Source organism: Felis catus, chromosome F2 (assembly GCF_018350175.1).
Source record: "Felis catus isolate Fca126 chromosome F2, F.catus_Fca126_mat1.0, whole genome shotgun sequence".
In the NCBI taxonomy this organism is placed as follows: domain Eukaryota; kingdom Metazoa; phylum Chordata; class Mammalia; order Carnivora; family Felidae; genus Felis; species Felis catus.
This window is the reverse complement of record NC_058385.1, coordinates 23,964,099-23,990,226: the sequence shown is the minus strand read 5'-3', so window position 1 is coordinate 23,990,226 and position 26,128 is coordinate 23,964,099. Positions and strand designations below refer to the sequence as shown.

The following is a 26,128-nucleotide window of genomic DNA, read 5'->3' as shown; positions in this document are numbered from 1 at the left end:
AAATATAACAAAACTATTTTGAAAAAACAATATTCTCTTGGTATTTATCATTTTCATGCCTATCCCATTAGGTAGCTGCCAAATAATCTCTTTAATGGTCAACAGCAATATGTTATTCTTTAAGCTGACACTCATTTTAATGATAAAATTGTGTATTTAAATAAATCATGAGTCAATAATTGTTATAAGGAAAATATGTCATCTTGTAAGCTAAATATATTGAATACCTAATTTCTGCTTATTTTACTCCTTCCAATTAGCACAGTATACTTTGATTTTAAATGAAAATAAATCGGGGTTTTTTTGTTGTTTTTTGAGAAAGCGAGCAAGCATGAGAGGGGCAGGTGCAGAGAAAGAGGGGGACAGAGGATCCAAAGTGGCTCCACACTGACAGCAGAGAGCCCAATGCAGGGCTCAAACCCACAAACCCTGAGATCATAAGCCGAAGTTGGACACTCAATCAACTGAGTCACCCAGGTGCCCCAATAAATCTGTTTTCTCAAAAAAGATTACAAAATTGGTACTTTTATAGTTCATATTGATTATCCAATTACTTTTATTGATCTTACAAGTAGAATAGTATCTTGATCTATTACATTAAACAACACCAAAATATCTACAACTCTGGTGTTAATATCAATAATAACTAAAAATCAAGCAAGCATTTATAACTATCTGCAATTAAGGAAAACAGATTCAAAAGGCATATAATTGCAATAACAATAAAATAGTATTTATGTATTAAGACATACACAGCCAACCTAAATTTAGTACCTCAGACATTTTTATAATTATAATATTTACACAAACTTTGGAAACTGAGGAGCACACTGGCCAGTCACCAATGATCTTGAAACAAAATAGATAAAAGTGCTTATTTTGCTAATAGTATATGTTTAGCTCTTTAGTTTGACATTGTGTGGTACTGTTATCCCTTCTAAAGCATTAGAAATCAATACTACATGTGCCTCAAGCTTTTGTACAGATGAATGATCTGATGAAGATGCCCTCATTTCAGAAACTAAGGTCATTAATGTTTATCTTCACTTGAGCAATTTTAGGTTTGCTGAACCTAAAGAATGCCCGATCTCAGACTACTGTGTGAACAGTGGCATCTAGTGGTCATTATGTCCCCTAACATTTTATAAGTCTAAACCCATGGGTATGCATGAAACAAGTGAAATCACCATGATGCATCATCTTTAATATTGACACAAGCATATTTCCAATGAAACCGTATCAGAAAATTATACTTCCCAGTAGACTTTCTCTGATTCAGTAAATTTAAGGAAAAGCCAGCACTGGGCTTCTAATCTTTATTCTTGATCAACAACTTTTACATAGGTAAATACCCTTTGTAGATTTTTGTAAAAATCCAACTTTGTCTTCTTCATGTCTGAATTCTTGCTTCTCGCAGAGTGATATAAAGGTCTCTGAAACACTATAAACTACTGAATAATCAGTTTTGTGGCTCTTTTATGAACATAGGGATTGGAATGTCCCAGCAACAAACAAATCCAACTACTTTATATGACAGTGCACAGGAGGGGCAAAATTAAGACATTCTAAAAGCCGCCAGTCTGTTCGTTATTGGATTAAGTTTACACTGAGATGTTATCAATTTTTGTAAACAAGGAACATCCATTTCCTCAAGATTTTCTAAAAACAACTGAATCATGAAATGGAATTATAGACTCATTTTACCATCAAAAGTCATTGTTTCCTAAGTTTGTTTCCTATTAATAAAAAAAGTCAGTACATTCTTTGGCTATTTTGCAGAGCCAGCCTGCGGCAATCCAAGCTTTTGTTATTTTCTTGAACCTTAGCTCATCATTCTCTATACATACTTCCTGCCAGAGACCTAAAACTATCCCCCCAATTCCTTTCAGGGCAATGCCAGGGAAACTGTATCTTGCTGTCACCATGAAAAATTTTTCCTAAGCACAAACTGTATGATTCCATAGTTGTTCATGGGACACACTGGGATTATCCCTTCCAGATGGACTGAGGTACCCCTGAAATGCCTAGACACACATGAAGAATACAAGTGGACATCACTATTGGCTTATTTCATTTCCCCTAATGGGCTAAGACTACACTTTTCTCTTTCTCTCTTTTTCTTTCTCTTTAACCTTTTAAGGCCCTGCTAATAACAATAAACAGATGCAAGGCCTAGACAACAGTTTTTTAACACACCAGCTTCTTCAAAATCAGAATAAGCATATTTAGTGCTCCCAGATCATTCAAACACCTACTACCTAGCCACGTGCCATGCTAGGGATTAGCAGGGACCTTCACCTGACTCCCACTTGTGTGCTAAAAGAGGCTGTAGAAGCCAGGACCCCCAGTGACTAGAGAAAACGGTTCATAGGAGTGATATTTCTCAGGCAGCATCCAATTAGGGAACTATGAGGAAAAGAAAGGAGCCATTTTATATCATGTAAATGCTAAGCAGAAATGTTCCAGTAGGCATTTCGCACCCAAGTACACAGCGGTTAATCTTATTAAAATAATGAATGTGATTCATATGCATTTAAAATTAATACTAAGGTCAGATGAGGAGCTCTGAGTGTAAAGCCCAGGGTTTTCTCCAGTCCACTCCCCCAGTAACTCCCTAGTCTCTTCCCAAGTTTCTCAATTACAGGAAGATATGTGGGCAATGGCCACAAGTAGTCAAATGTAATGTTTACTAAGGGGACAGGCAGCCATGAATTGTGTTGGAGGCACCTGGCAGTTGCCTTCTACCGCTCTTCACTATACAGACTTCATTTTCCCTCTTGTCCTTCTCCCTGTTCCCTTTGTGTTACTTATTTCTGCCTGAAGCTAACAGTGATCATATGACGTGCTGCTGTGCCCCTGCCACTATCTGAACTGGTTTAAAACAAAGGTGACCTCTGAATTTCCAGGAAAATGTTGCTAACTACTCAACACTCAGCACATCCAGATAGTCTCAAATGAACAGCTATGGGCAATCACAGGCTATTACTGTCTGCTTATAGTAAGAACCTTCTCCCCCAAAATAATTCAGAACTTGAACTGACATTTTGAGTTGAAGGTCTGATTCTCTGTCACATTTACATTATCTTGACCTTGCACATTTTAAGGATGGATTAGTTCAGGTTTTCAAACAAGTGACCTCAAAGTTACCAGCCCACAAAAACACTTTCATTATCTCCTCTCCCCACATAAACTATCCAAAGAGTAAAGTAAATTATGCTTTTTACTAATTGCCCAGGGTCATTCTCCACTGGGCCTGGAAGAGTGGACAAGGGTCTAGTTGAATAGCTGGATGAGTTGCCACCATGAGATCCCTACAAGCCTAGAAATAATTTGGTCTGGGTCTAAGTGCTAATATCATGCTGCCAAGTCTCTTTCTGAAAAGCATAAAAGCAAAATATCCCATTCCTGCGAGCAAACCAACCACAAGGGTGGTGCCAAGAACTTTTGGGGCCCTTTTCTTGGCCACCCGGAACGCTGTTGGCAGCACTGCAGAGATTAATATATTGTTGACATGTCCTAAAACCTTGTTAAATGTTTTTCTCTTCAAGACACGTTCATAATAGGTTTCCAAGTTTGGTCGCTTTCCATTTCCCCAGTTTCTCCTTGCAAACCCCAGGAACTTCAGCCGATGCAATGTGACAGCGAGTGAAACGTCTGCCAGGGTGAAGGATTCTCCGCAGAGCCAAGGCTGGCGGCCCTCTTCTAATCAGAGAAAGGGACACGGAGAGTTAGGGGCAAGTGCTGTACAAAGAGACTCTGGCTGGCATCTTTTATCTCGGTCTTGAGGGCAAGTGTGAGTACAGCAAACGATGAAGGCCATGGTACGTTTTCTTGACAATCAAACTCAGCAAGTAATTGTATCCTAAAACAAAGCCCATGCCAATGTATCCCAAGCTAAGGGAAATTTGCTTGATATCTGTCAGTCACCTACATCCCTGGGTCAAATTAGAGCCATTTGAGCTCAAAGCCTTTCATTTTCAAAAGGATTCTGAGGAAGTGAGAGCCTCCAACCCAGAGGAGTCAACAGATCTTTCTTCCTGGTTTAGGAAAACAGCAGATAAGCTTTAGAAACACCCATAAAATTGGGCCTGAAATGTCACTCAAGTGACTGCGGCTCCTAGTTACTTATATAAAGCAGAAGTTCGTATTGGGAAGCAACTTTCACATAACATGGTCTTCAACTTTGTTGCCAATTAGAATGGCACAAATGGTCCATGTGCATGTATCTGGGCAATGGCTTGGTGATGCACTTAGGCCCCAAAGTACAATGCACGGATGCTCACCAGCCAACCTGCAGATATACACAGGCCAGGACCTGTTTTATACTCCAGATTGGAAGTACTGTCCCTGCCCAGAAAAAAAACTAGAGGGACCATTCAAGCAACTACTCAGGTTATTCAACCAAATGAACTACTGTAATTACAAATGTGTGAAATGGGCTAAGTAGGAATCTCCCAGCTATAACTTCAAATTGTGCGGAAAAATCCTCCACCAGTCACATTTCACATATACACAGACTGGGATACCATGAGTTGCCTGGGTTTTGCTGAGTTCAGTATTATTGTTGCCATGATAATTTAAACTGCCCATGAATAAAAATAATAAAAACAGATTACAGGATGTTTTTGGCAAAATCTAAAAATATTCCCATAAATAGCCTGGTGTCCAGCAAAAGAGGAAAAAAAAAAAACCACAAATGAGAACCTACCTGGAGTTTCTTCATTTCTTCTTTGCAACTCAGTTTCAACCTGATCCAAGACTTTCTCCAATTCATCAAGAATTTTCTTCAAATATTTGACATTGTCATGGTCAAGCAGCTTTGACTAATTAGCAAAAATAACAAAAGAGGTTATTGATGCCTGCAAAAAAACAATCAATATAGAGCAAAGCAGATATAAACTCTTCCAGAGCTGGAGTCTATTTATTCGAGACAATGAGAAGATACAGAATAATGTTAAAGCAAAAGCAAACTTGAGGGAAAATACTCTGGCTTGGAGAATACTCCATGGGCCAGATCCAATGCTCACTGGCAACCCCTGTGGGACCAGAAATGGCAAGGAATATGAGGGGCACAAAGGGACTCCTCTCAACCCCAACTAATGAATGGAACTTCAGCAGCTTTCGAGGAATGAAGGACTGAAGGGTCAGACACGAGGAATGCAGAGAATTAAGGAAGAGGGGGTTCCTGAGAAACGGGAACTCTTGCACTTTTGGTGGGAATGCAAACTGGTGCAGCCACTCTGGAAAACAGTGTGGAGGTTCCTCAAAAAATTAAAACTAGATCTACCCTATGACCCAGCAATAGCACTGCTAAAATTTACCCAAGGGATACAGGAGTGCTGATGCATAGGGGCACTTGTACCCCAACGTTTATAGCAGCACTCTCAACAATAACCAAATTGTGGAAAAAGCCTAAATGTCCATCAACTGATGAATGGATAAAGAAATTGTGGTTTATATATACAATGGAATACTATACGGCAATGAGAGAGAATGAAATATGGCCTTTTGTAGCAACGTGGATGAAACTGGAGGGTGTTATGCTAAGTGAAATAAGTCATACAGAGAAAGACAGATACCATATGGTTTCAGTCTTAGGTAGATCCTGAAAACTTAACAGAAGACCATGGGGGAGGGGAAGGAAAAAAAAAAAAAACCTTAGGCAAGCCATAAGAGACTCTTAAAAAAGAATAAACTGAGGGTTGATGGGGGGTGGTAGGGAAGGGGAAGTGGATGGTGGGCATTGAGGAGGGCAATTGTTGGGATGAGCACTGGGTGTTGTATGGAAACCAATTTGACAATAAATTTCATTAAAAATAAAGGCAAAGATAATTCTATCAAAAAAATTCTATCTCTTCTTTCAAAGAGTGGAAAGTAACGGGTGCTGTGTATGAAGTCATTTCCTTTGAGAAGCTCCCTTAGCTAAGATAAGATGACGGAAGATGGGAGGTTGAGGAGGGCGAAGAGTGTTGATGTTGGCTACATTTTTAATGTGCGAGAAGTGTGCATGTGTTCTTGGACCATGAGGAAAGAATCACTAGAGAGAGAAAGGCTAACTGTAACTGATGAATCAAAGCCCACGGCCTCCTTAGGAGGCAGACAAGTCAAAATGGATTAACTGAAAATGGATTAAAGCCTTGAACATAACACTTAAAACTAGAAAGCTCCTAGAAGGAAACATAGGTGGTAAACTCCTTGACATAGGTCTTGGCAATAATTTTATGAATCTGACACCAAAAACAAAAGCCACAAAAGCAAAAGTAAACAAGTGGGACAGCATCTAACTAAAAAGTTTCTGCACAACAGAAAAAACCATCAATAAAATGAAAAGGCAGACTATTAAGTGGGAGAAAATACTTGCAAATTACATGTATGATAAGGGCTAACGTGCAAAATATATAAAGAACTCCTAAACACGATAACAAAAAAAAAAAATCTTATTTTAAAACGTGCAGAGGATCTGAACAGACACTTTTCCAAAGAAGACATACAGATGGCCAACAGGTACATAAAAAGATGCTCAACATCACTAATTATCAGGGAAATGCAAATCAAAACCACAAGATATCACCTCACACCCATTAGAATGGCTATTATCAAAAAGGCAAGTGATAAGTGGTGGGAATGTAAACTGGTACAGCCATTATGGAAAACAAAATAGAGGTTCCTCAAAAAATTAAAAACAGAACCACCAGGTGATCCAGCAATTCTACTTCTGGGTATTTATCCAAAAAAAAAAAAAAAAATGAAAACACTAACTTGAAAAGATGTATGCACCCCAGGTTCTTTGCAACTTCATTTACAATATCCAAGATATGGAAACAACCTAAGTGTCCATCCATGGATGAATGAATAGATGTGGTATATACACACAATGCAGTATTATTCAAGCATAAAAAAGTGAAATTTTGCCATTTTCAATAACATAAATGGACCTCAAGGGCATTATGCTAAGTAAAATAGGTCAGACAGAGAAAGACAAATACTGTGGGATCTCTCTTATATGTGATATCTAAAAGCAACAACAACAAGACAAAACACCAAGCTCACAGAGACAGAGAACAGATTGATGGTTGCCAGAGGTGGAGGTTAGAGGAGGAAGAAATGGGTGAAAGATAAAAAGAAAAAAAAATGAGGGAGGGGAGTATATATAGAATAAGCTTGCCAATTGCCTTATTGGTATTAAAAAACAAAAGTCAAAGGTCTAGCTAAGTGGAATACCTGAAGTGACAGATTCCCAGTACACATTATGAACTTGCTTTTTACGTTTTATAACTTTCCTTGGCAACCAGCATGGGCAATACCTGCCTTTTTATAGGCAACCGTCATTAGGTTTGAATATCAAATCTAACCAAGAAAACTTCTTTCTAAAAGCAGAGCATAAGCCAAAGGTAACATGCACTGGTGACCTGCAATATTTAGGTGAAGATGTTCTAGAAATAGTGATACTTTACCAAAAGTGGAACATTTAATACAAACAGTGGATGTCAATTGAGGACAGCCTGCCTTACTCACTTTAAGTCGCTTCTGTTTTGCAATGTATGCCTCTTGTAAATCCGGGTTTTCTTCAGCAAGTTTTTTCAGTTCAGATTCTGTGTTACCAATTTGGCCTGAGAACAAAATCATTTTTGAAATAGTAAGTTATTTCCTCCCTTCTACACAAGAAACAAGGAGAAACTGGGAAACTCCATGGTAAGAACATGAGCTCTGGGATTCACCCCCTCCCTCTGCCATGGCCTTACCCTCTCTGTGCCTCAGTTTTCTCAAATGCAAGAAAATGTTCAGTTTTAATTTCAGTTTTCTCAAATGCTTCTCAGAGTATCTGCTGCATAGGCTAAGGATTAAATGTGAGACACCCAGGAAAGCACTCAGAGCAAGGCCAGCACATTAGAAGTGCTCAGTGCTCAGTAGTTGTTCTCTCTTTCAATACCTTTCAAGTTTTCTATAATGGATTTCCATATGAAGGGAAGGCAAAAGACTCAATTGAAAAAATATTAACTCTAAATGATGGAATTATAGTCAGAACACTTGCTTCAAATCATATAATGAGTATTTATGTAGGGAAGGAGGAGGAACAAGATGGTAAAGTGGGAAGAGGAAAAGGAGGACGGGGAAAGAAGAGGAGAAAAAGGTGGAAAAGTACAAAACGAAAGAAAAGTAACATTAAAAGAATTATAAAGCTGAGATATGATGTAATGGAAAGAATGTAGTTTCTGGAATTAGAAGATCTGCATTTGAGTGTTTCTAGTCAAACATCCCCAGAGTCCGACCACAGCCACCTTCCCTTACTTTCCTATCCCATGCACTGACCATACTCTGTCCTCAGAAAAGGAGAGAGCTGGTTATCACAACTCAAATCAATCCCAAATCATTGAATTTAGAGGTAGAATAATGGTTACACAGCCTGCAGTCTGGCTCCCTCACGTAATGAAACAAGAATTAAGGACAAGAAATGTGAACTCAGTTCCCCTTAATCCCCTGCAGTTTCCAGATTTCATGATTCTTAGTCCACATGTCTGTTAGAACATGTTATGTTCTTTTCTTTTCCACAGGCCTCTTTTCTGAGTTTTATCCAAACGTGGCCCTCAAGACTAGGAGCTGGAAAATCAGCTCCTATAGATAATAAAAGTCCAGCTGAACAGCTGAAGCACATATTAATCTAGTGCATGGATCAATCTGTAACATGAGCATCCATGCAACAAACTCAACAACCCTGTGCCCAGGTCTTCATGAGAAGTCCCAGGTCTCAAAAACGAATTAAAAGAAACTTGAGACAGAATTCCAAGTCTTTAAGATCATTACATACTGCGAATCCTTGTGGTTGCATAAGCTGGGATCATGGAGTCCACAGTTAGCTCAGGATGTAAAATGCAGCCATGTGTATAGGCATCCATTGGCAATGAGTCAAGAAGTTCTCGATAATGTTGTACCCGTGGATAATACATGCTTCCTTTATCAGGCATTAACCTGGGTGTTTTTTCTAAAAACATATATACAAACATTGAAGAAAAAGTTACAAATGAGATGTTACATCCAAAAGCAAAATCAAAAACCCAAATCTCCTCATCAATGTTTTCAATATTATATCAAGGCATTTAAAAGATGGTATCTCCCCCGCCCAGATATTCAAAATTTGAAATGGGCAGATGTACGAGGCTAGATCCCAAACGATGATCACACTGCAGTTCTCTCACTTCTCTACCTTACAAATTGCTACTCAACCCTCAAGGTCCAGTTATTTATGCCAACTCCTCTGTGGAACATTCCCTAACATCCTACAACCACCAATATCTGATTGGGTCAAATGTACCTCCTTGGTACATGCAAAATACCTTGTACGTATACCTTCACAACCTTATCACCTTAATTAGTTGTTTGTATCTTTTTGACCCATGAGCTTCTTCAGGGCAGGGAGCCTATGACCTAGGGTCTATCACAGTGTCCATTATACTTTAGGCCATTGACAGAAGTTGGTTAGGTGAATGAAAGACCATTATGGAAAGATAAACAAGGACCACTCTTTCTGAGGTTCCAATTAATACCAAGAGTGGCCCTGCTGATGCTAGGTGAATGTGAATTGACAATCTTCACAGAATTCACCATGAATTTCTAGTATTTTATCTCTAGAAAGTGGGTTCTGCATGAATCCTCATGTGCTGGTTAAACTCTAGACTACTTGAAGGCAGGGACCATGTACTGTTCTCTGTTGAGTTCCCGGTGCCTAATATAATGTTTGGCTCATAGTAGATGTTCAGTAAGTTTCAACTAATGAACATATTCCCAAATTTCTAGTTGCTATAGAATGTTTGAGCTGGAGAGGCTCTGCAGCAGTTAACAAAGACACTGAGACATAGAGGCTGAGGCATTCTCCCCAAGATCCCACAGCTAATTAAAGGCAAAACAACAACTAAAGTCAGTAAGTCCTAATGCAGTGCTCTGTCTTATAACATCATTGTAACATCTCTAAAGGGTTCACAATTCACAGATTATCTAAAAAGAATAAATATGAACCAAATGATCCAAAGATCAGGGCTATGTCCCTTCAGAATCACTTCTTACTTTTGACCCTGAAACAGGCCCTGAAAAATGCCAACAAGCTTATTCCAACAAGTAAAAAGAACAGCCTCAATTTTATTAATTTATTTCTTAGTTTGGGTTATTTAATTTAGAATCCTTTTGAGCACCCCACACTCATTTATAAGTGTTGACAATTCAGAGTTGGTTGCAGAGCATTTCAGACAAGATCTCATAATGCCATAATCCAAGTGGAACAAGTTTTTTAAGCCAACAGACTATTTCTGACTCTCTAAGAAAAAATAAGATGGATTACTCCTCAAACCAGCAGACAAATATCTAATTCCCTGCTGGGAAGTCCAACTCTGAAATCTACATTGGAATAACTGACAATGAAGTGTCAGCCACATACTGCTTGTCAACAGTGAATTTACCCAACTAGAGCACACTTTCCTTGGTGATCTTTGAGGATTTCAGTTTATCACTAAGATCCCAACCAATGCATGGTATAAATTTCCATGAGGACAACAGACTGGAGTCCTTCTCAGGCCCTTGAAATACTAAAGAGGTCTTAACCTAATGTCCTTAAGTGCATACAAGACATAGGATTGCAAAGGAAATTGATTATATTGAAATATATTTATCAAATTATTTTTAAATTATAAAACATTAGTATGGGTGCCTTTTTTAGCACATTAACAATATCTAGAAGCAGGTCTAATAACTACCATAATTTCAAAGTAATTATGAGCATAAGTTATTTTTAAGATATCTACAATAATGATATGCTATGAACATACCTGTGATTTCTATTGGTAACAAAGTCACAGGCACTCCTGATCAATTGCTGTGGTTTATCCCTACACTAGAAATGAAAGGAAGTAATGTTTCTGTTGGAAATTAGTGAAAATAAAGATATAATAATTTTTCTCCTCTAGGATCTCAAATCTCCTGAATGCTATTCATAGGCCACTAAGGGCAACAGTTCTCAAAGCGTGGTCTAAGAATCCCTGGGCTTCCCCAAGACACTCTCAGGGGGTCCACAAGGTCAAAGCTACTTTCATAGTAATACTACAATGTTAATTGGTTTTCACTCCTATTCTCTCTCAAGGATACACCAGAGTTTTCCAGAGGCTACAGGACATGTGATGGCTCCATCACTCTGACAGTTAATGAGGTGTGGGCTTATGTATTTGCGTGTTTCAAATTTTTTCTCAGTTTTAATTTCTAATTTGGTAACTGTTGATAGATACAGCCCACAGAAACTAAAGCTCTCCAGTGTTCTCCATAACTTTTATGATAAAGGGGTCTGGAAACCAAACAGTTTAAGAACCACTGCTCTGAGGGTCCAAAAACCTCAAGTTAATAACCAAAAATGGTACAGTATTTTAAAATGCTTACAAGTGGTTAAATTTATGGCCAGTGGCTCAGGCTACTTTCTGGTGCCAGGCCTGGGGCATGTCTTCAGAAGAGCATAACACTTCCTTCTGGGAAAGTGAATAAAAGCAGGAAAAACACTGTCTAGTAATTGCTTTCTGGGGAAGTTCCATCTGCCTATGCCTGAGTTCTCAAAGGAATATAAATGTTTAAATCCATGAAAATAAGTTTCTTCTACTCAAGGCACCATTACAATAAAACTATCTCCTCTAACACTTTGTCAGACAGACCATAAAATATCCACTGAACCAAAGCTCTCATGCAGCCTCAGGGTCTCTCTTCCAGGACCTCCAGAGCAACACCTGCCATGTGTTGTCATTGTCCTCCTCAACACCAAAGCACAATAGTGTCCACTGCCTCTGGAAACAGTTTTTCAAAAAGCAATTGGGAATTTCCTTTTAATTATACAGATCTTCCCTCTCTCATTCTGTTTTATTTTTCAATCCTTCCATAAAGCATTTGTGTTAGAACACTAAAAGGAGAAGGAGAAGAAGAAGAAAAGGGATCACCTGGCTAGCTTAGAGCTATGCAACTCTTGATCTTGGGGTCATGAGATTGAGGCCCACGTTGGGTGTAGGGAATGAATGAATGAATGAATGAATGAATGAATGAATGAATGAATAGATAAATAAACAAACAAACAAACAAACAAACTGTTCTTGCTATTCTACCTCAGTCAGGAGCGAAAAAGCAAAAGCAATAGAAGGCCTAAAGGGGCAGGGCAAGGAATCAGGGGACTTTTAAGAAGCAGGCATTGAAAAGAGCTTCCAGCATTAGGGAATAGGGTTGCTGTACTGGAAACCAGGATTAGTGACTAAGCTGGAAGAAAAAATAAGAATAACTGAATAAATTGGCAGAAGACCTGACTTCCTAGAAGAACTGAGTAGGGGACAAAGGCAGGTCTTGTATTGCACCAAAATTTTGGCAGCAAATTAGAAACAGACGGGTAGACACAAAGAAGAAATATGAGATAACGAGAGAAAAACATAGTTTTTTAAAACCAGAAAGAAAAGACACAATGCAAGTGTTCTGCAGCTATTTAACAGGGACAAACAGTTCCCCACATTCTCAAGTCCCTATACTGCCTTGTAGAATAACCATGGCCTTGAGCCATTAAAAAAAATTACATTGTTTATATTACATTACATCGTTTACCCAAGAGCAAAAATTTAAAAGAATTTAGGGTCTTACAGGCTAAACTTCCATTATTTTACTACATTGACTGCTCTGATTTCCTACGTTCCCCAGTGATGGCAGACAAAGAAGGCATAATTATGTCTTGTTTTCAAGAAAGACTTCCCCCTAGGTCTATTTGAATAATTCTCAGTTCTTACTATTAGTAGTTCAATGAAAACAGACCTCATTTCTATCTTTACCCCTTTGCTGATTTTTTAATTTTAGTTATTAGATCACTTTGTGATGACATCGATATATAAGAAGGTATGCATCATGTAGCAGAAAAAAACTGTACCCTTCAACTAGTCAAACACCAGGCTATTAAAAAAATATAATAATGTAAATAAGTTATAACCTGAGGCAAAAGTTATGGTTACAAACTGACTACAATTCAAAGCTGTTACAACTTTGGAATGAGAACAATCAAATCTAAACACAGATGAGGAAAAAACACATAATGTCAAATTATAGAAGTTCACTATATGCAGTCATGATCTGCTGAGACAGAGACAAATTTATACCCTCGTTTTCAATAAGCTTTATACCTTAAATGTTTAACTTCTCTTTATTGGTATTTAAGGCTTTTAACAGAAACATTTGTAATTGGGAGCAAAACTCCTTTATCAGACAGTTTGTTCCAATTATTGTTTGCACATAATATAGAACTAGAGTCTCTGCATTTTGACACCCCTAACTGTCCACTGAAATTGGACAAATCAAAGAGGGGAGAAAAAGTTACTTTTTAAAGCCACTTTCATTGGCACAATCATGAGTTTTACAAGGTTCATTTTCTTTTCCTTACCACATATTTTCTCCACACTTGGTTAGAACCTTTGTGCTAGTCTACAATTTCAGTAGATGTGCTAAAATACATATAAAGTAATTCAACTGTTTATGAGAGGCTTTTATTAATATACAAAAATATTGTATAATTGAAATAATTGGAAACCCTTACATAAATAACTTTTTAATGTAACAGTGACTTCAGAATTAATGTTCTTTTTAAAAATCTGAGTTGATATTCAATAGATATTGACAAAGATTTTATCTACAAAATATATTTCCTAATGAGACTTATATACAATATTTTAATATCATACCAGAATACTTTATTTCCAAACCAAATTCCATTTCCTAAGAATAAATGATGTATATACAGACCTAAGGTATCGGATATGATCTTCAGAGAACTGTTCTATATTACCAAAATTCGATATCACCATAATGAGATCCTTGATTCCAAGTTACCACTGAGTCATTTGGCAATAATAAATAGTAATGTTGTAGTATTTTGTAGTTATTTCATACTCATTTTTTCAAGTTATCTAGAGGTCAGATTAAATTCACTGAATGAGGTTATGAACAGTATTAGAAATATCCAGATTTTTAAATCTATATTAATAGTGCATATATTCAATTGTTATATCCACTGTTCCTGAGTTTCCTAGTTTGCTTCATATCACACCTTACCTAGTTTAATGAATTTCATGCTTTAATATATCTACTCTTCTTTACATGCACAAAGAGAAATAGGTGTCATGTACGTGAAAAAGTCTGTAAAAGTGAGTGGTAATAGCACATGCATGTAGTAAAGACAGGTTTGGTACTATTTTCAAGTTTATAGAATGAAACTATCTTTTTAGATTAGTAAGATTCCAATGATTAGGAATCTTTGAAATATTCCAGGTCCTTACACCAATTAACAGCCCCAAAAAATAGCTACTAAAAGAATAAAGAGATTGTTCTTCACCAGCCCTTGGTTGAGCATCCATAACTGAAAACTTCTAAATTCTTTGTTTAACCCATGTTCTGACCTCAAGAATAACACTGATATCTACATCCATAGCTTCTTTCAAAAAAAAAAAAAAAGCCATCATCTAATTTAGATATTAACTATTTTTAGGCTAAGGCTTGAAAAAGATTGCCTTGGCTACCAGATTTCTCCCCTAATACTATTAGCTATCTAATGGACTTATCCCAAAAGCATAAGGATGTAAATAGCGATTATATACAAATGTTGAGAAATGTCTACAGGTCAGCAAGCCATCATTTTTAGCACAATTTCTAGCTGGTAAGCAAATAAGGTATGACAAATAACAGCAAAAGAGATACCAGTTGACTATTCTTCAGGTGAATAAATTCACTTAAAGTCTCCTCTTATAACCATGGGCAACTATACATCTCATGAAATCAATTCACTCATTATTCTAAGTTGTAAATGTTCTTTTAAGTTCCACTCATAATTGAACAAAATGTTGCATATTCTGACCAGTTCACAATTTGCCATGTTCCAGATAGAACCTATACTTTTAAAACAACTTCAGATCATACCAGCCTTTTATTATTAGCTTAAATTATTGATAACTTTTTTAGCAAGCTATGTCTCCCATCCTTCATTAATGCAGCTGATTTTTAAAAATAAAATTCACATACTACATTTAGTCTTGTTAAACTTCATCTTAATTATTTTTCCCTTTTATTGTTCCATGACAAACATTTCACAAGCTAGCCATTAACTATCCCAGCTTTTGTCATCCCTTATTTCCACAATGTCTTATTCAAGTCATTTATAGAATTGTTAGGCTCAAGTCAGAGAACAGAAACCTATAAGGACATCAGTAGAGATCCCTGTCCAGGCTCACGTCTATTTTCAAAAGTTCATTTTAATCATTTTAATGATTCATTTTAATCATTCAGAAGTATTAATTAAGCTCCTGTTAAAGAGCTTATATGAAGCACTATATGAAGAACTGGGGATTCAGCTGTTAGGGAGACAGACACTGCCTCTGACCTTATGGTGTTTACCGTGGTCTACCAGTAATTGAAATAAATGTAATAAAATTATATAGGATAAATCTTTAGCTAAATGGGCAACATGTGTAAGACATTTATAAATAAATATTCTTCAATATGGTGGCTTGAACGTACATCACTTTTATCAGCCATATTTGGTCCTTCGTTCCACAAGGGTATCTTCTGAGACAATCTGAAGTGCTCTACTTAAACCAAGATACGTTATATCTAGAACCATGCCCAGTACACAATAGATTCTTTTTTTTTTCGGTGTTAAAGCCATTCTTCAGTAATGTAAAACTTAGGCTGGTTCCTTTTAACGGAGATACTCAAAAGTTATATATGTGTATAGATATATATAAAATTATATATGTGTGTATATATAAGTAATTTATAGTGCTGCTTAAAGCTTAAGCAATTAACACACAGTAATTTGCATTAGTGCTTCTGAAACTTTATATATGAATCACTTAAGGATCTTGTTAAAATGCAAATTGTGATTCAAGAGATCTGCAGTAGAGTTTAGGAGTCTGCATTTCTAACAAGTTCCAGGTGATATCAATGCAGCTGGTCAATGGAACACACTTTAAGTAGCAAGGATTGCTAGAATTCACTTTACCCCATCCTTGACAATTAGGATAGTAATATCTGTCTTGTCTGGTTCTTTTCCTAATATCCGTAAGTTCTTAATGACAAATATAAATTATCTTAATGATAATTGTGATAACCCACACATGTTTATTTTTTATTTTAATACTTTGGGATAAACTTCATCTGTAGACTACCTTTCATTTGGAGTGTCTGGGTGAATCAGTCAGTTGAGCATCCAATTCCTGGTTTCAGCTTAAGTCATCATCTCGGGGTTCATAAGATCAAGCTCTATACTTAGCATGGAGCCTGCTTAGGATTCTCTCTCTCCCTTTCTCTCTGCCCCTCCCCCATTCTATCTCCCTCTCAGAATAAATAAACATTTAAAAAAGAATTAAATAGACTAGCCTTCATTTATATAACTGTTTTCTTGCTGTCTTCATATCTAAGGGTTTGGGGTCCCTTAATCTTCTTTTAACTCTTCCCAATGGAGTGACTAATCTCCTGGGAAAGAGAAAAGAGTGAAGTAAGAGTTTATTGGACTTGCTTTATCTCTGCAATTGATAAAGCTCTATCACCTAATCTAAGAGGATAAACAGAGAAGTCAAGTCACCAAGGATATGCAACAAGTTAGCCAAAACTTCAGACTAAGAGCTAGGATCCTTGATTGTTTATTCTATTGGTATAGCCAGAGTTAAAGTCCTTAGTTTCCATATTTTCATCTTAACATTTAGCCCACAGTGCCTTCTCCTCTGATTCCATAAGTAGTAAGAAGAAGAATTTAATATTTCCCTTCTTTGAGTAGGGCTCAGAATGTATTTCAGTTTTGTTTTTATACAATCAAAGTAAAAGAAAAAGCCTAACGAACACTTTAAGAAAGCCTAATAATCATCATTACCATGTTGTAAAGTAACATATTTTATATTACTGAATATCTTAGAGAAGAAAGAATGCAAGAAGAGGAGGAAGAAGTGGAGAATGGTTAGCAATAGTAGTTCAAAGGATGCCAACAAGATATTTAAGTATGATTTTCCATTTATGTATCTTTTGGAGACTTTTGATGATTTAAAACAGAATTATTATACCATGATTTTGCTTTATTCACATTATAACCACTTCTCTCAAATACAAATCACTTAACAGACCTGTCCATTTCCAAAAAGCTCAAGGTTGAGAAAAATTGTCTTAAATCAATTTGCCACCATTTTCAGTACTGTCCCCAGCATATAGATATAAAGAATAGGAAGTAATTATAAAGGAGAAACAGTTCATGACACTCTTTGGTTTAGGGGTGCCTGGGTGGCTCAGTCAGTTAAGCATTTGACTCTTGGTTTCAGCTCAGATAATGATCTCACAGTTCAAGAGTTTGGGCCTGTGTTTGGCTCTGTGCTGACAGCGTGGAGCCTGCTTAGGATTCTGTCTCCCTCTATCCCTGCCCCTCCCCTGCTCGCTCGCTCTCTCTCTCTCTCTCTCTCTCTCTCAAAAATAAACTTTTTTTTTATCTTAAAAAGAAAATAACTCTTTGGTTTACACCAATGGCCAACTCTAATTAAAACCTCCAATCAGAATCCTAGGAAACCAAACACTCGGAATAAGAATAGGGGCAGCCCACTGTCAATCTAATTCCCTGGGGTTCCCTCTACACACTTTTAGGTCCCATACCTATTTTCCTTCTAAGTACCTCAGGCACTTTTTTAGCCTAGTAAGTTCCTTTCTCAGTTTCCAGTAATGTGGGGTTATATTCTGGTTTTATCCTGCCCAGTTAACATCAATGTAACTAGTGGCAGATGGAAAGCAACTAGATCTCATGTAGCTTCTTTTTCAGAAGAGGACTCAGCTGAAAGCTAGGAGCCTTCTGTTCTCTCAGTTGTGCCAGTGATCAGCTATATGATCTTTGGCAAATATTCAAGATATAGTTCATCTCAAAGGATTGTCATCAGGAGCAAGCAAGATGATATACAAGTGGCAATGACTATGGGAGACAGCTGGTATAACATGAAGGTATGGATAGGAAAGACCTGCATCCCAGCCCCACTCTGCCATTAAATATCTGCATTACCAAACAAAGGCAACTGCTTTGTTTCTCTTTCCTCATGTACAGTGGGAATAACTAGTCCATCATGCCTGTCTCAGATGGGTTCGTTTGAAGACTAAATATAACAGAATTATAAAGCACCTGACATAAAACAGGCTGTCAATAAATGATTATTACTTAAAAGCATTTTACAAAGTTAAGTCTTAAAATTCCTCACAAAAGATATAAATTTAAACTATAGAGCAAAGATCTCCACATATACCAACATTCTATTCTCCCCTGCCTACATTTGATTCCTCTTTTTTTCTCCTATGGTGTTTAAGGTGGAACTATTTGGTAGACTATATAAAGCTGATTTTCATAGTGTACATTTCAAATAATTGTGAACTTTTACTTCTAGGCTAAAAATTCATCACCACAAACCACACACCTACAGAGGTATTTCGGAAGTGAATTTAAAAGGAAAGTTCCAACATTAAAATTTGTAGTTTATATAAAATCTTTTAAATGGAGTTACACTGGCTTACATAAAATTTATGGTATTGACCTATTTTATATTTGTGTGCTTATGGAAATGGAAAAGGTTTTTAGCATGAAACCATCATCATAAAACCAAAAAAGGAAGGAAGGGAGGGAGGGAGGGAGGGAGGGAGGGAGAAAGGAAGGAGGGAAGGAAGGGAGAAGGAAGGGGGGACATATATATTTGTGTTGAAAGTAAATCCAAGAAATCACAAATAGCCTTAACATTACCATCCAGGAAAGTCTGTTCAAGATAATCAATGATCTGAGTGGCCTCACAAATAATGTTTTCCCCGTGGATAAGGACAGGCACTTCTCCAGTTGAGTTCAAACGCATAAACCAAGGCTCATTGTGCTCACTCAGGGGCAGACTTACATCATGTTCCTCGCACTTCAATGCCTTTTCAGCAATTACCAATCGCACCTGAAAGAGTTCACACTGGTTACTACAACACATGTGGGCTTTGAATTAAATGACATCCTGGATACCATTAAGCAGACTTTCTGTGCTTCCCTACGTTATTAATATTCTCCACATTCTTTTTAACTATTCCTAGTCTAGGAATTAACAAGTGAGATATATTCTAGCATCTTACTCATATAAATTAGGATAATAAAATAAGGAATTAAAATAATTCTGGCTATATTTATTCCACAGTGACTCTCCATCACCACTACTATCTTTGCGTCCTAAACCTAATTATGTGTCCTCCCCAGACAAGAATCTGATATATAGATGTGCTAGGCCTTGTTGACGAGAGCGAATGCGTACCAGAAAGAGTAAAAGAAGGAACTGTAAATTATGCATGCGGTTGCATGAAGGAACTTCCCTCTGCCTCACTCCCCTAAGCCCAGGGGGCAGGGCCTCCTGCCCGAATACCTAAAGTGATGTTTTTTGCTTTTTGTTTTTTGTCGCATCTCATGAGTGGCAAAGCCTGAGTCATACCCTTTCCATCCCAGACTGATCATCCGTGCTCCCTCACAGCGCGCATCCCTGCCCTCAGGGAGCGCCTGCCCGGGTTAGGGCTTTAGAGGCCTACTTGCAGATGCGCCGGAGTACCCGAGAGAGCCCTGAGGGAGCTGTCCCGGTGCTGAAACCCGAGCCGCGCCGCCCGCCCCGGCAGAGGCCTGTAATTACCTTTTGAGAGCTGAAAGAATGTGTCCAGTGGTACAGAATAAGCCTAACCTCCGCGTCCGACTTGCCTTCCGCCATCAAGGGCGCGCCCCCTCTCTGCTCGTCCTGCTTCCGAGCCATTTTGGGGTGCGCGAGTACAGTAGGGCCTTGCCCGTCGGCCCTTTATTTCTCCCACCCACACTGCCCCGCAAAGCGTCGTTAGTTTTTCCGAGTTGCCGCCCGGATCCGGGAAAGATGGGTTCGCGCGGACGAACAGACCACTGGGAAGTGTAGTTTCACCGGCAAGAAAGCTGCAGCGCCGCGTCCGCCGAGATGCGGGCGTGTCTGCGCTCCTGGAAGTCTGGCGTGTGGAAGACACATGGAAGGCGCAAGTGGATGCGTTTGGGGAAATAATCTAAAATTAGAGTCCCTGAATACTAAGGTTAGTAATGAATAATGTTGAGTGCAAATTACTCATTGGTTTGGTAGGGTGGAGTAGAGGTTGCTCACGTATAAAAGCAGCAACTTCCTAGGATACTTAGGTTTCCTCTTGGAGGGTTTGTGCCCCAAGCGGAAAGGAAGCTCTGGTTGACAAAACAGGGTGAAGATCCGTGAGTTTTCATTAGAAGATGATCTTATGGAGTCATGCAAAGGAATAATAATAAATGATAATAGATCTCATAACCAACGACGACTTAAAACAGCCTAGTTGTTAAACACAGAATTTTTAAAGCAGAACTACCCGGGTTCTACCCGGGTTTTTGAAGTGGAGGTGATAATTCTCTTTAACCCATAAGGTTTTCCTGACAAGTAAATACAATGTTAAACCCTCTAAATAGCCTGACATGATGTAGACAATAATATTCACAAGTTCGGTTGCTTTATAATATCCTCTTCATAGCCAGAGTGAAAAGCATAATTTTATACTAGTTATCATTGTAGGCCTCTTAAAATTTGGCATAATATTAAATTAATAAAAATTCTCCATTAGCCAATGTGTTAATATGACCATAAAATGAATGTTTGTATAACTCATTCAGTAAATCCTTACTGAACACCTACTACATTCCAAGCAATGCAGTAGGCTCTGAGAATACAAAGACCGGGCACTCAAGAAATGTCTGGTGGCAGAGACAACAATATAAATAGACAACACAATAGAGATGAGAACTGTCAGCCTTAGAATGAACACAAGGTTCTATAAGAAAAGAGAGGCAGGTATGCAACTCGGGTCAAAAAGGAAAGACAAAATCTCATGAGGTCTTTCCTCCCCTTTACAACACTTCACTGTTGTTCTCTATAATTCTTTTATAATTTTTAAAGATTTTAAAATGTCTTTTTATGGATATAAGCTATGGGTTAATAAATTAATTAATATGTTAATTCGATATGCAAAATGACCCTTACCAAACTTGTTTTTTTTTTTTTTAATCAGTTCACTCTTTATAGTAGAAGAAGGAAAAGTAAGACTTTGAAACGAGACAGAGTGAGGTTTAAATTCTGGCTCCACCCCTAACTTGACCTCTCCTGAGACTTCACTTTGTCATGTGTAAAATATGGATATATAAAAATATATGGCTGCTGTGGGAATTTAGTAAGAGAATGTATATAAAGCACTTAGGATATTGCCTGGAATATAGCGGTTGATGAAAGTATATGTGGAAACCTCCTCCATGAGATTAAGAGGACATAATATACTTTCAAAATTTTTACAACTACCTACATAATCCTCCATTTCCATTCCTCTTCAGAAAAAACTTCCTTTTAAATTCTTCAACTTCAGTTTCCAACAAATACTATACAGTTACCTTTCTTTAATTCACTCGCCTCACTATCTGAATAGAATCAACACTCTTGGCAGCTCTTTTGTCACTTGCTGCTGAAAGCATTCTCACAATAAATCTCAGGTCTGTCAAACACTGAGTACTTTCTCTATCATATCTTCCACAAAGCCATATAGCAAACACTGAATGAACTGATCCATTACTGTGTGGGTGTTTAATGTTAAGTATTCATAGATGTCTTTGGGAGTACAAACGTATACATAGCTTCTGAAGGGAAATTCATACATATGCATCAGAAACCTTGAAAATGGGCATAACTTCTAACCTAGCTATTCTTCTATTTTCAGTTTAACTAAGGAAGTAACTTTTAGCAAATCCCAGCAGATGGCCCTAAAATTCTACTTTCCCTTTCGTCAGTGGTAATAGAAATTTTAGCTAAGCACATACCTGCTGAGAATAAAGACTGCATGTCCCAGGTTCCATCGCACCTAAATGTGACTTTATGACTACATTCTAATAAATGGGATGTAATGAACATCCCATAGGGCAAGTTATGGGAAGTTTTCTTAAGAAAACTGTTAGTCCTGTGCCTCTTCTTCTTTATCCCATCCTGCTTCTGGGAGGGTGAATGCTGATTTGGACCATGAGGGGTGGGACCACATCCCAGGGATGACCAAAGCCATGAGCTGCAGGGTAATTGAGCCCCTAAGGACCTGGGAGCAGAACCAACCACCACACCAATCTCAGTCTGCAAACCTCCAATTATTAGCTAAGCCATTGTAATTTTTTGTGATTACCAGGTGCTATTGCGTTAACCCATCCTCAAGAATATATCAATCTTATAAAATACAGATGGCTTTTATGTCTTTATGCTTCTACATATAGTAATTTTTCTATAAACAGACATGTGTTGCTTTTACCTCTTAAAGATGCGAACATTAAAACAACATCATTAAGTAAACAAGGAAACATGGTGGTGTTTGGGGGTTTTGTTCTGTTTTAATCATGCTAGGGGTAGGAAAAAAACTTACATCTTTTCTCATTGATCCATAATTCCTGTTATTTTCCATCCCACTAAAATCCACTTGTAGGTTATATGAAAAAATTTATTATCCATTCACTTGTTTATTCAGAGATTTGACTAAATTGTGTATATATTCTGTAGCTGTGTGTCCATAATAATAGATCGTGGGTTCCTGGAGAACAGCAGCCAGATAAAGGTCAATTTATCTCTTCAATATGCATTGTTGATCTTGTCCCAGGAACAGTGCTAGATACAGAAGACAAGGAGTTCAAACTCATAGTCACTGGGAACTCAAGTGTGAGGAAGAGAAATGAGATTTCAACATATGTGGTAATTGCTTTGATATTTAGGAGATTATGGTAGGTAGGAATACAGACAAGGCACCTCATACAGATGGTCTTCCCAGAAGAGGTGATGATCTTTACTGTAACTAGTACCATAGTGGTGCAATTACCAGTATATCCATTGTTATGCCGCCTCTGGCTCATACAGGCTCTTGAGAGCTGATGGTTGCATTTTCAGGAATTTTACAAGCTGGATGTTCAACCCAGCCATTACTAAAAATTATGTAAAATTGAACTGCATTTAAATGAATGATTTTTAAAATAAAGCTAACAAGAACTCAAAACTCCTATTCTGTTATTATTTATACTCTTGAGTTTATTTATGTCTCATATCTGTGATGGAAATCATATATAAGGGTGTGCTACAATGCATCCCTTCCTAACTCCCTGTTCAGGGATGTCATGTTAGTAACTTGAAATTAGTCATGGTAGGGGTATTGACACTACAGAAATCAGCAAGTAGTATATATAATGTGTTTGGTTTTTTTTCAAGAAAGTTGGTTTTTAAATATTTACCAGCACACCACTGAATGCACATATTTAATATTTAATAAACTGTCTTGATCAGGAGAACTCTAAGTATATTTATGAATGCATACATTTGTAGGTTAATTTGTACTTGGTACCTTTCCCAACCGGCTTTAGTTCTGCTTCCTTCTCTACTTCTCAGACAACCACTCCCTACTTCCTTTCCATTCTTTTCACTGTGTTTAGGGAATAAGTAGATATGCATGCATCTATCAGCCCACTTTCAAACAATGAGCACTTTCTCTAGCACATCTTCCCAGCAGCACAACCATGAAACACAGTAAACACTGAGTGAATTGAATACTGCATTGGTGTTTAATACTAATAATACCTTCTAAACAAAAGGCAAAATGTAGAATTTTTTTGCATTAAAGATCACAGACCACTTTCTTACAGTTTCATTTGATCCCCATCATAGCCTGTAAGGCAGCTACCGCCCCTAATTTATAATTGAGGAAATAAGTTTAGCGACTGAGAGACTAGTCCAAAATCCTATAGTAAGTGAAAGAACTATAACTCAAATGTGACTTTTCTGACTACTCATCAAGGTATTATTTTCTACTACATTATGCTAGCTTTAAGCCAAAGTTGTGGACTTTGAAGCTTTACACAGCCTGTGATAGACTTTGAGGAAAATACAGTCACCTTCTTGAAGATTAGCAGTTACACATACTTCTATTATAGCATAAACTGTCATATTAAATTACTGTTTACATATCTTCCTTCTGTGTTGCATTCTGAGCCTTGGTATCCCTAGGAACCCTAAATAGTGCTTGGTACATAAAAAAATGCTCCAAACTGCTTTTTTTAAAATTTATTAAATATTTATTTACTTATTTTGAGAGAAAGAGCTAGGGAGGGGCAGAGAGAGGGGGAGATAACATCTCAAGCAGGCTCCACCCTGTCACAACAGAGCCTTACACGGGCTCCGTCTCACGAATCACAAGACATGACCTGAGCCAAAATCAAGGGAGACACTCAACCAACTGAGCCACCCAAGTGCCCCATCCAAACTGTTTTTTAATTAATAGAAAAAAATAGTAGCTAGCCATCACAGCCACCATGAGCAGCAAATAATGACAACAAAAAATAATAATAATGAATTGTAGCATGTTTGGTTTACTGCTCTAGAAATTCTGTGTAAAGCTAATTTTATTTGACGGAATTTGATATTTACAAATCTGGACTGTGGATCCTGACTCTGAACTCTGACTCTGAACTCATGACTCTAAAGTGAACTGCCTTTATGTTAATATGTACTGAAGTTCTTTATTCATTTAAATATTTTAAAGAATGAAGTGAAAGTGAATTTGATTAATGTTAGAAATAATAGATCACATAACCTCTCCGTGCCTGAGTCACCTGACCTATACAATTACGATAAAAATCCTCCAGATATTCTGGCTATGCAGATATAACCAGTTTGGGAAAGGTCCTTGTGCTAGACAGTTATAATATGTCCCTTTGGTGTCCTCTGCTTCAATCAAGTCTTGATTTATCATAAAGAACTGTCATGAAGGAATGATGTATATATTTATAAAAGTTACTATTATTCAAGGTCCTACCAGTCATCTATTTTGGCAGGTATTAGGTAATATACGTATATGTGTGTGTGTATATATATATATATATATAATATATAATATATATTATTTTAACGTATTTTATCAACTAAGCCAGAGATCTTGAAACCTTTTGACAAATTGTTAATACTCTAGGTTTCTGTTTTTTAAAGTACTTTTATGAATGACCACAAGAGGTCTCTATGTTTTTAAGAATAGTCTTTCTTTTTTTTTTTTTTTTTTTTTTTTTTGCTTTGCAAATTAGAAAACAGAAATGGTGGTATTCCCAGGAGAGTACATTTAACTAATTAAGCTATCTCATTCAAAATCAAATTTTCCAAAATCAGAAGAAAATCTTTTACTCATATGTAGAAAAACAGCATTGTCTCCACTTCCTCCTGATAATAGCAACCTTAATACTAAGCACCCAGAAGCTACTTCCCCTCCTCTGCTTTGACCCATGCCAGTTATCTGACCCATGTGAATTGCATAGAATTTGTAACTGGTGTGAGCATAAGAAAAAAGGAGGGGAAGTCCTTATTTAGAAATTATTTTTGAGATTTTTTTTTTCAAACGTGAATAAATCCTGTTGTCTAACATTCTCAAGCATCTGCAGGACTCAAGGTATTATCTAATTGAATGGGCTAAGAGATGGCTCCTGGAGTACATTGATTTGGTAAAAGAACTGCAATAATTCTGGCTAGTTGACCAGAGCTCTTATCAATGTGACTCCTGTACTTGATTTATCATAGTGGTTCTCAAAGTGTGAACCCCTGACAGATCAACCTCACTTGGCAACTTGCTACCCATTCTACTGAATCAGAAACTCTGGAGCAACTGGTGTTTTAAAAAGGCCTCCAGGGGGCGCCTGGGTGGCTCAGTCGGTTAAGCGTCCGACTTCAGTTCAGGTCACAATCTCGCGGTCCGTGAGTTTGAGCCCCGGGTCGGGCTCTGGGCTGATGGCTCAGAGCCTGGAGCCTGCTTCCTATTCTGTGTCTCCCTCTCTCTCTGACCCTCCCCCGTTCATGCTCTGTCTCTCTCTGTCTCAAAAATAAATAAACTTAAGAAAAAAAATTTTTTTTAAGCCCTCCAGGTTTCTCTGATGCCGGTAGGGTTTAAGAACTACCAATTCAGTATAAAATTGATGAACGGTTCCAATTCTCCATCCCTGCTTTGCCCCATCTGTAAAATTTATAAAGAACAGGGTATG

The 26,128-nt window shown here is 37.5% G+C and overlaps 1 protein-coding gene across 8 annotated transcripts in view; it reads right to left on the bottom strand.

The window, feature by feature from the left end:
- Window positions 1-521: 521 nt before the first annotated feature.
- The window catches only part of GDAP1 (ganglioside induced differentiation associated protein 1), a 46,404-nt gene continuing 20,797 nt past the window's right edge, over window positions 522-26,128 (bottom strand). For 4 of the 8 annotated variants that reach the window (XM_045049552.1, XM_011291346.4, XM_045049553.1 and 1 more), the window contains 5 exons: window positions 18,794-18,986; window positions 8,807-8,980; window positions 7,516-7,610; window positions 4,709-4,823; window positions 522-3,702 (listed from right to left, as the gene is read on the bottom strand). In XM_045049552.1, coding sequence (XP_044905487.1) covers window positions 3,320-3,702; window positions 4,709-4,823; window positions 7,516-7,610; window positions 8,807-8,980; window positions 18,794-18,986 — 960 coding nt within the window. In that variant the 3' untranslated portion in view covers window positions 522-3,319. Of the gene's footprint in view, window positions 3,703-4,708; window positions 4,824-7,515; window positions 7,611-8,806; window positions 8,981-18,793; window positions 18,987-19,700; window positions 19,921-26,128 lie in introns of those variants that run through there. The other 4 variants (XM_003999898.5, XM_045049556.1, XM_045049554.1 and 1 more) reach the window with 4 other exon arrangements.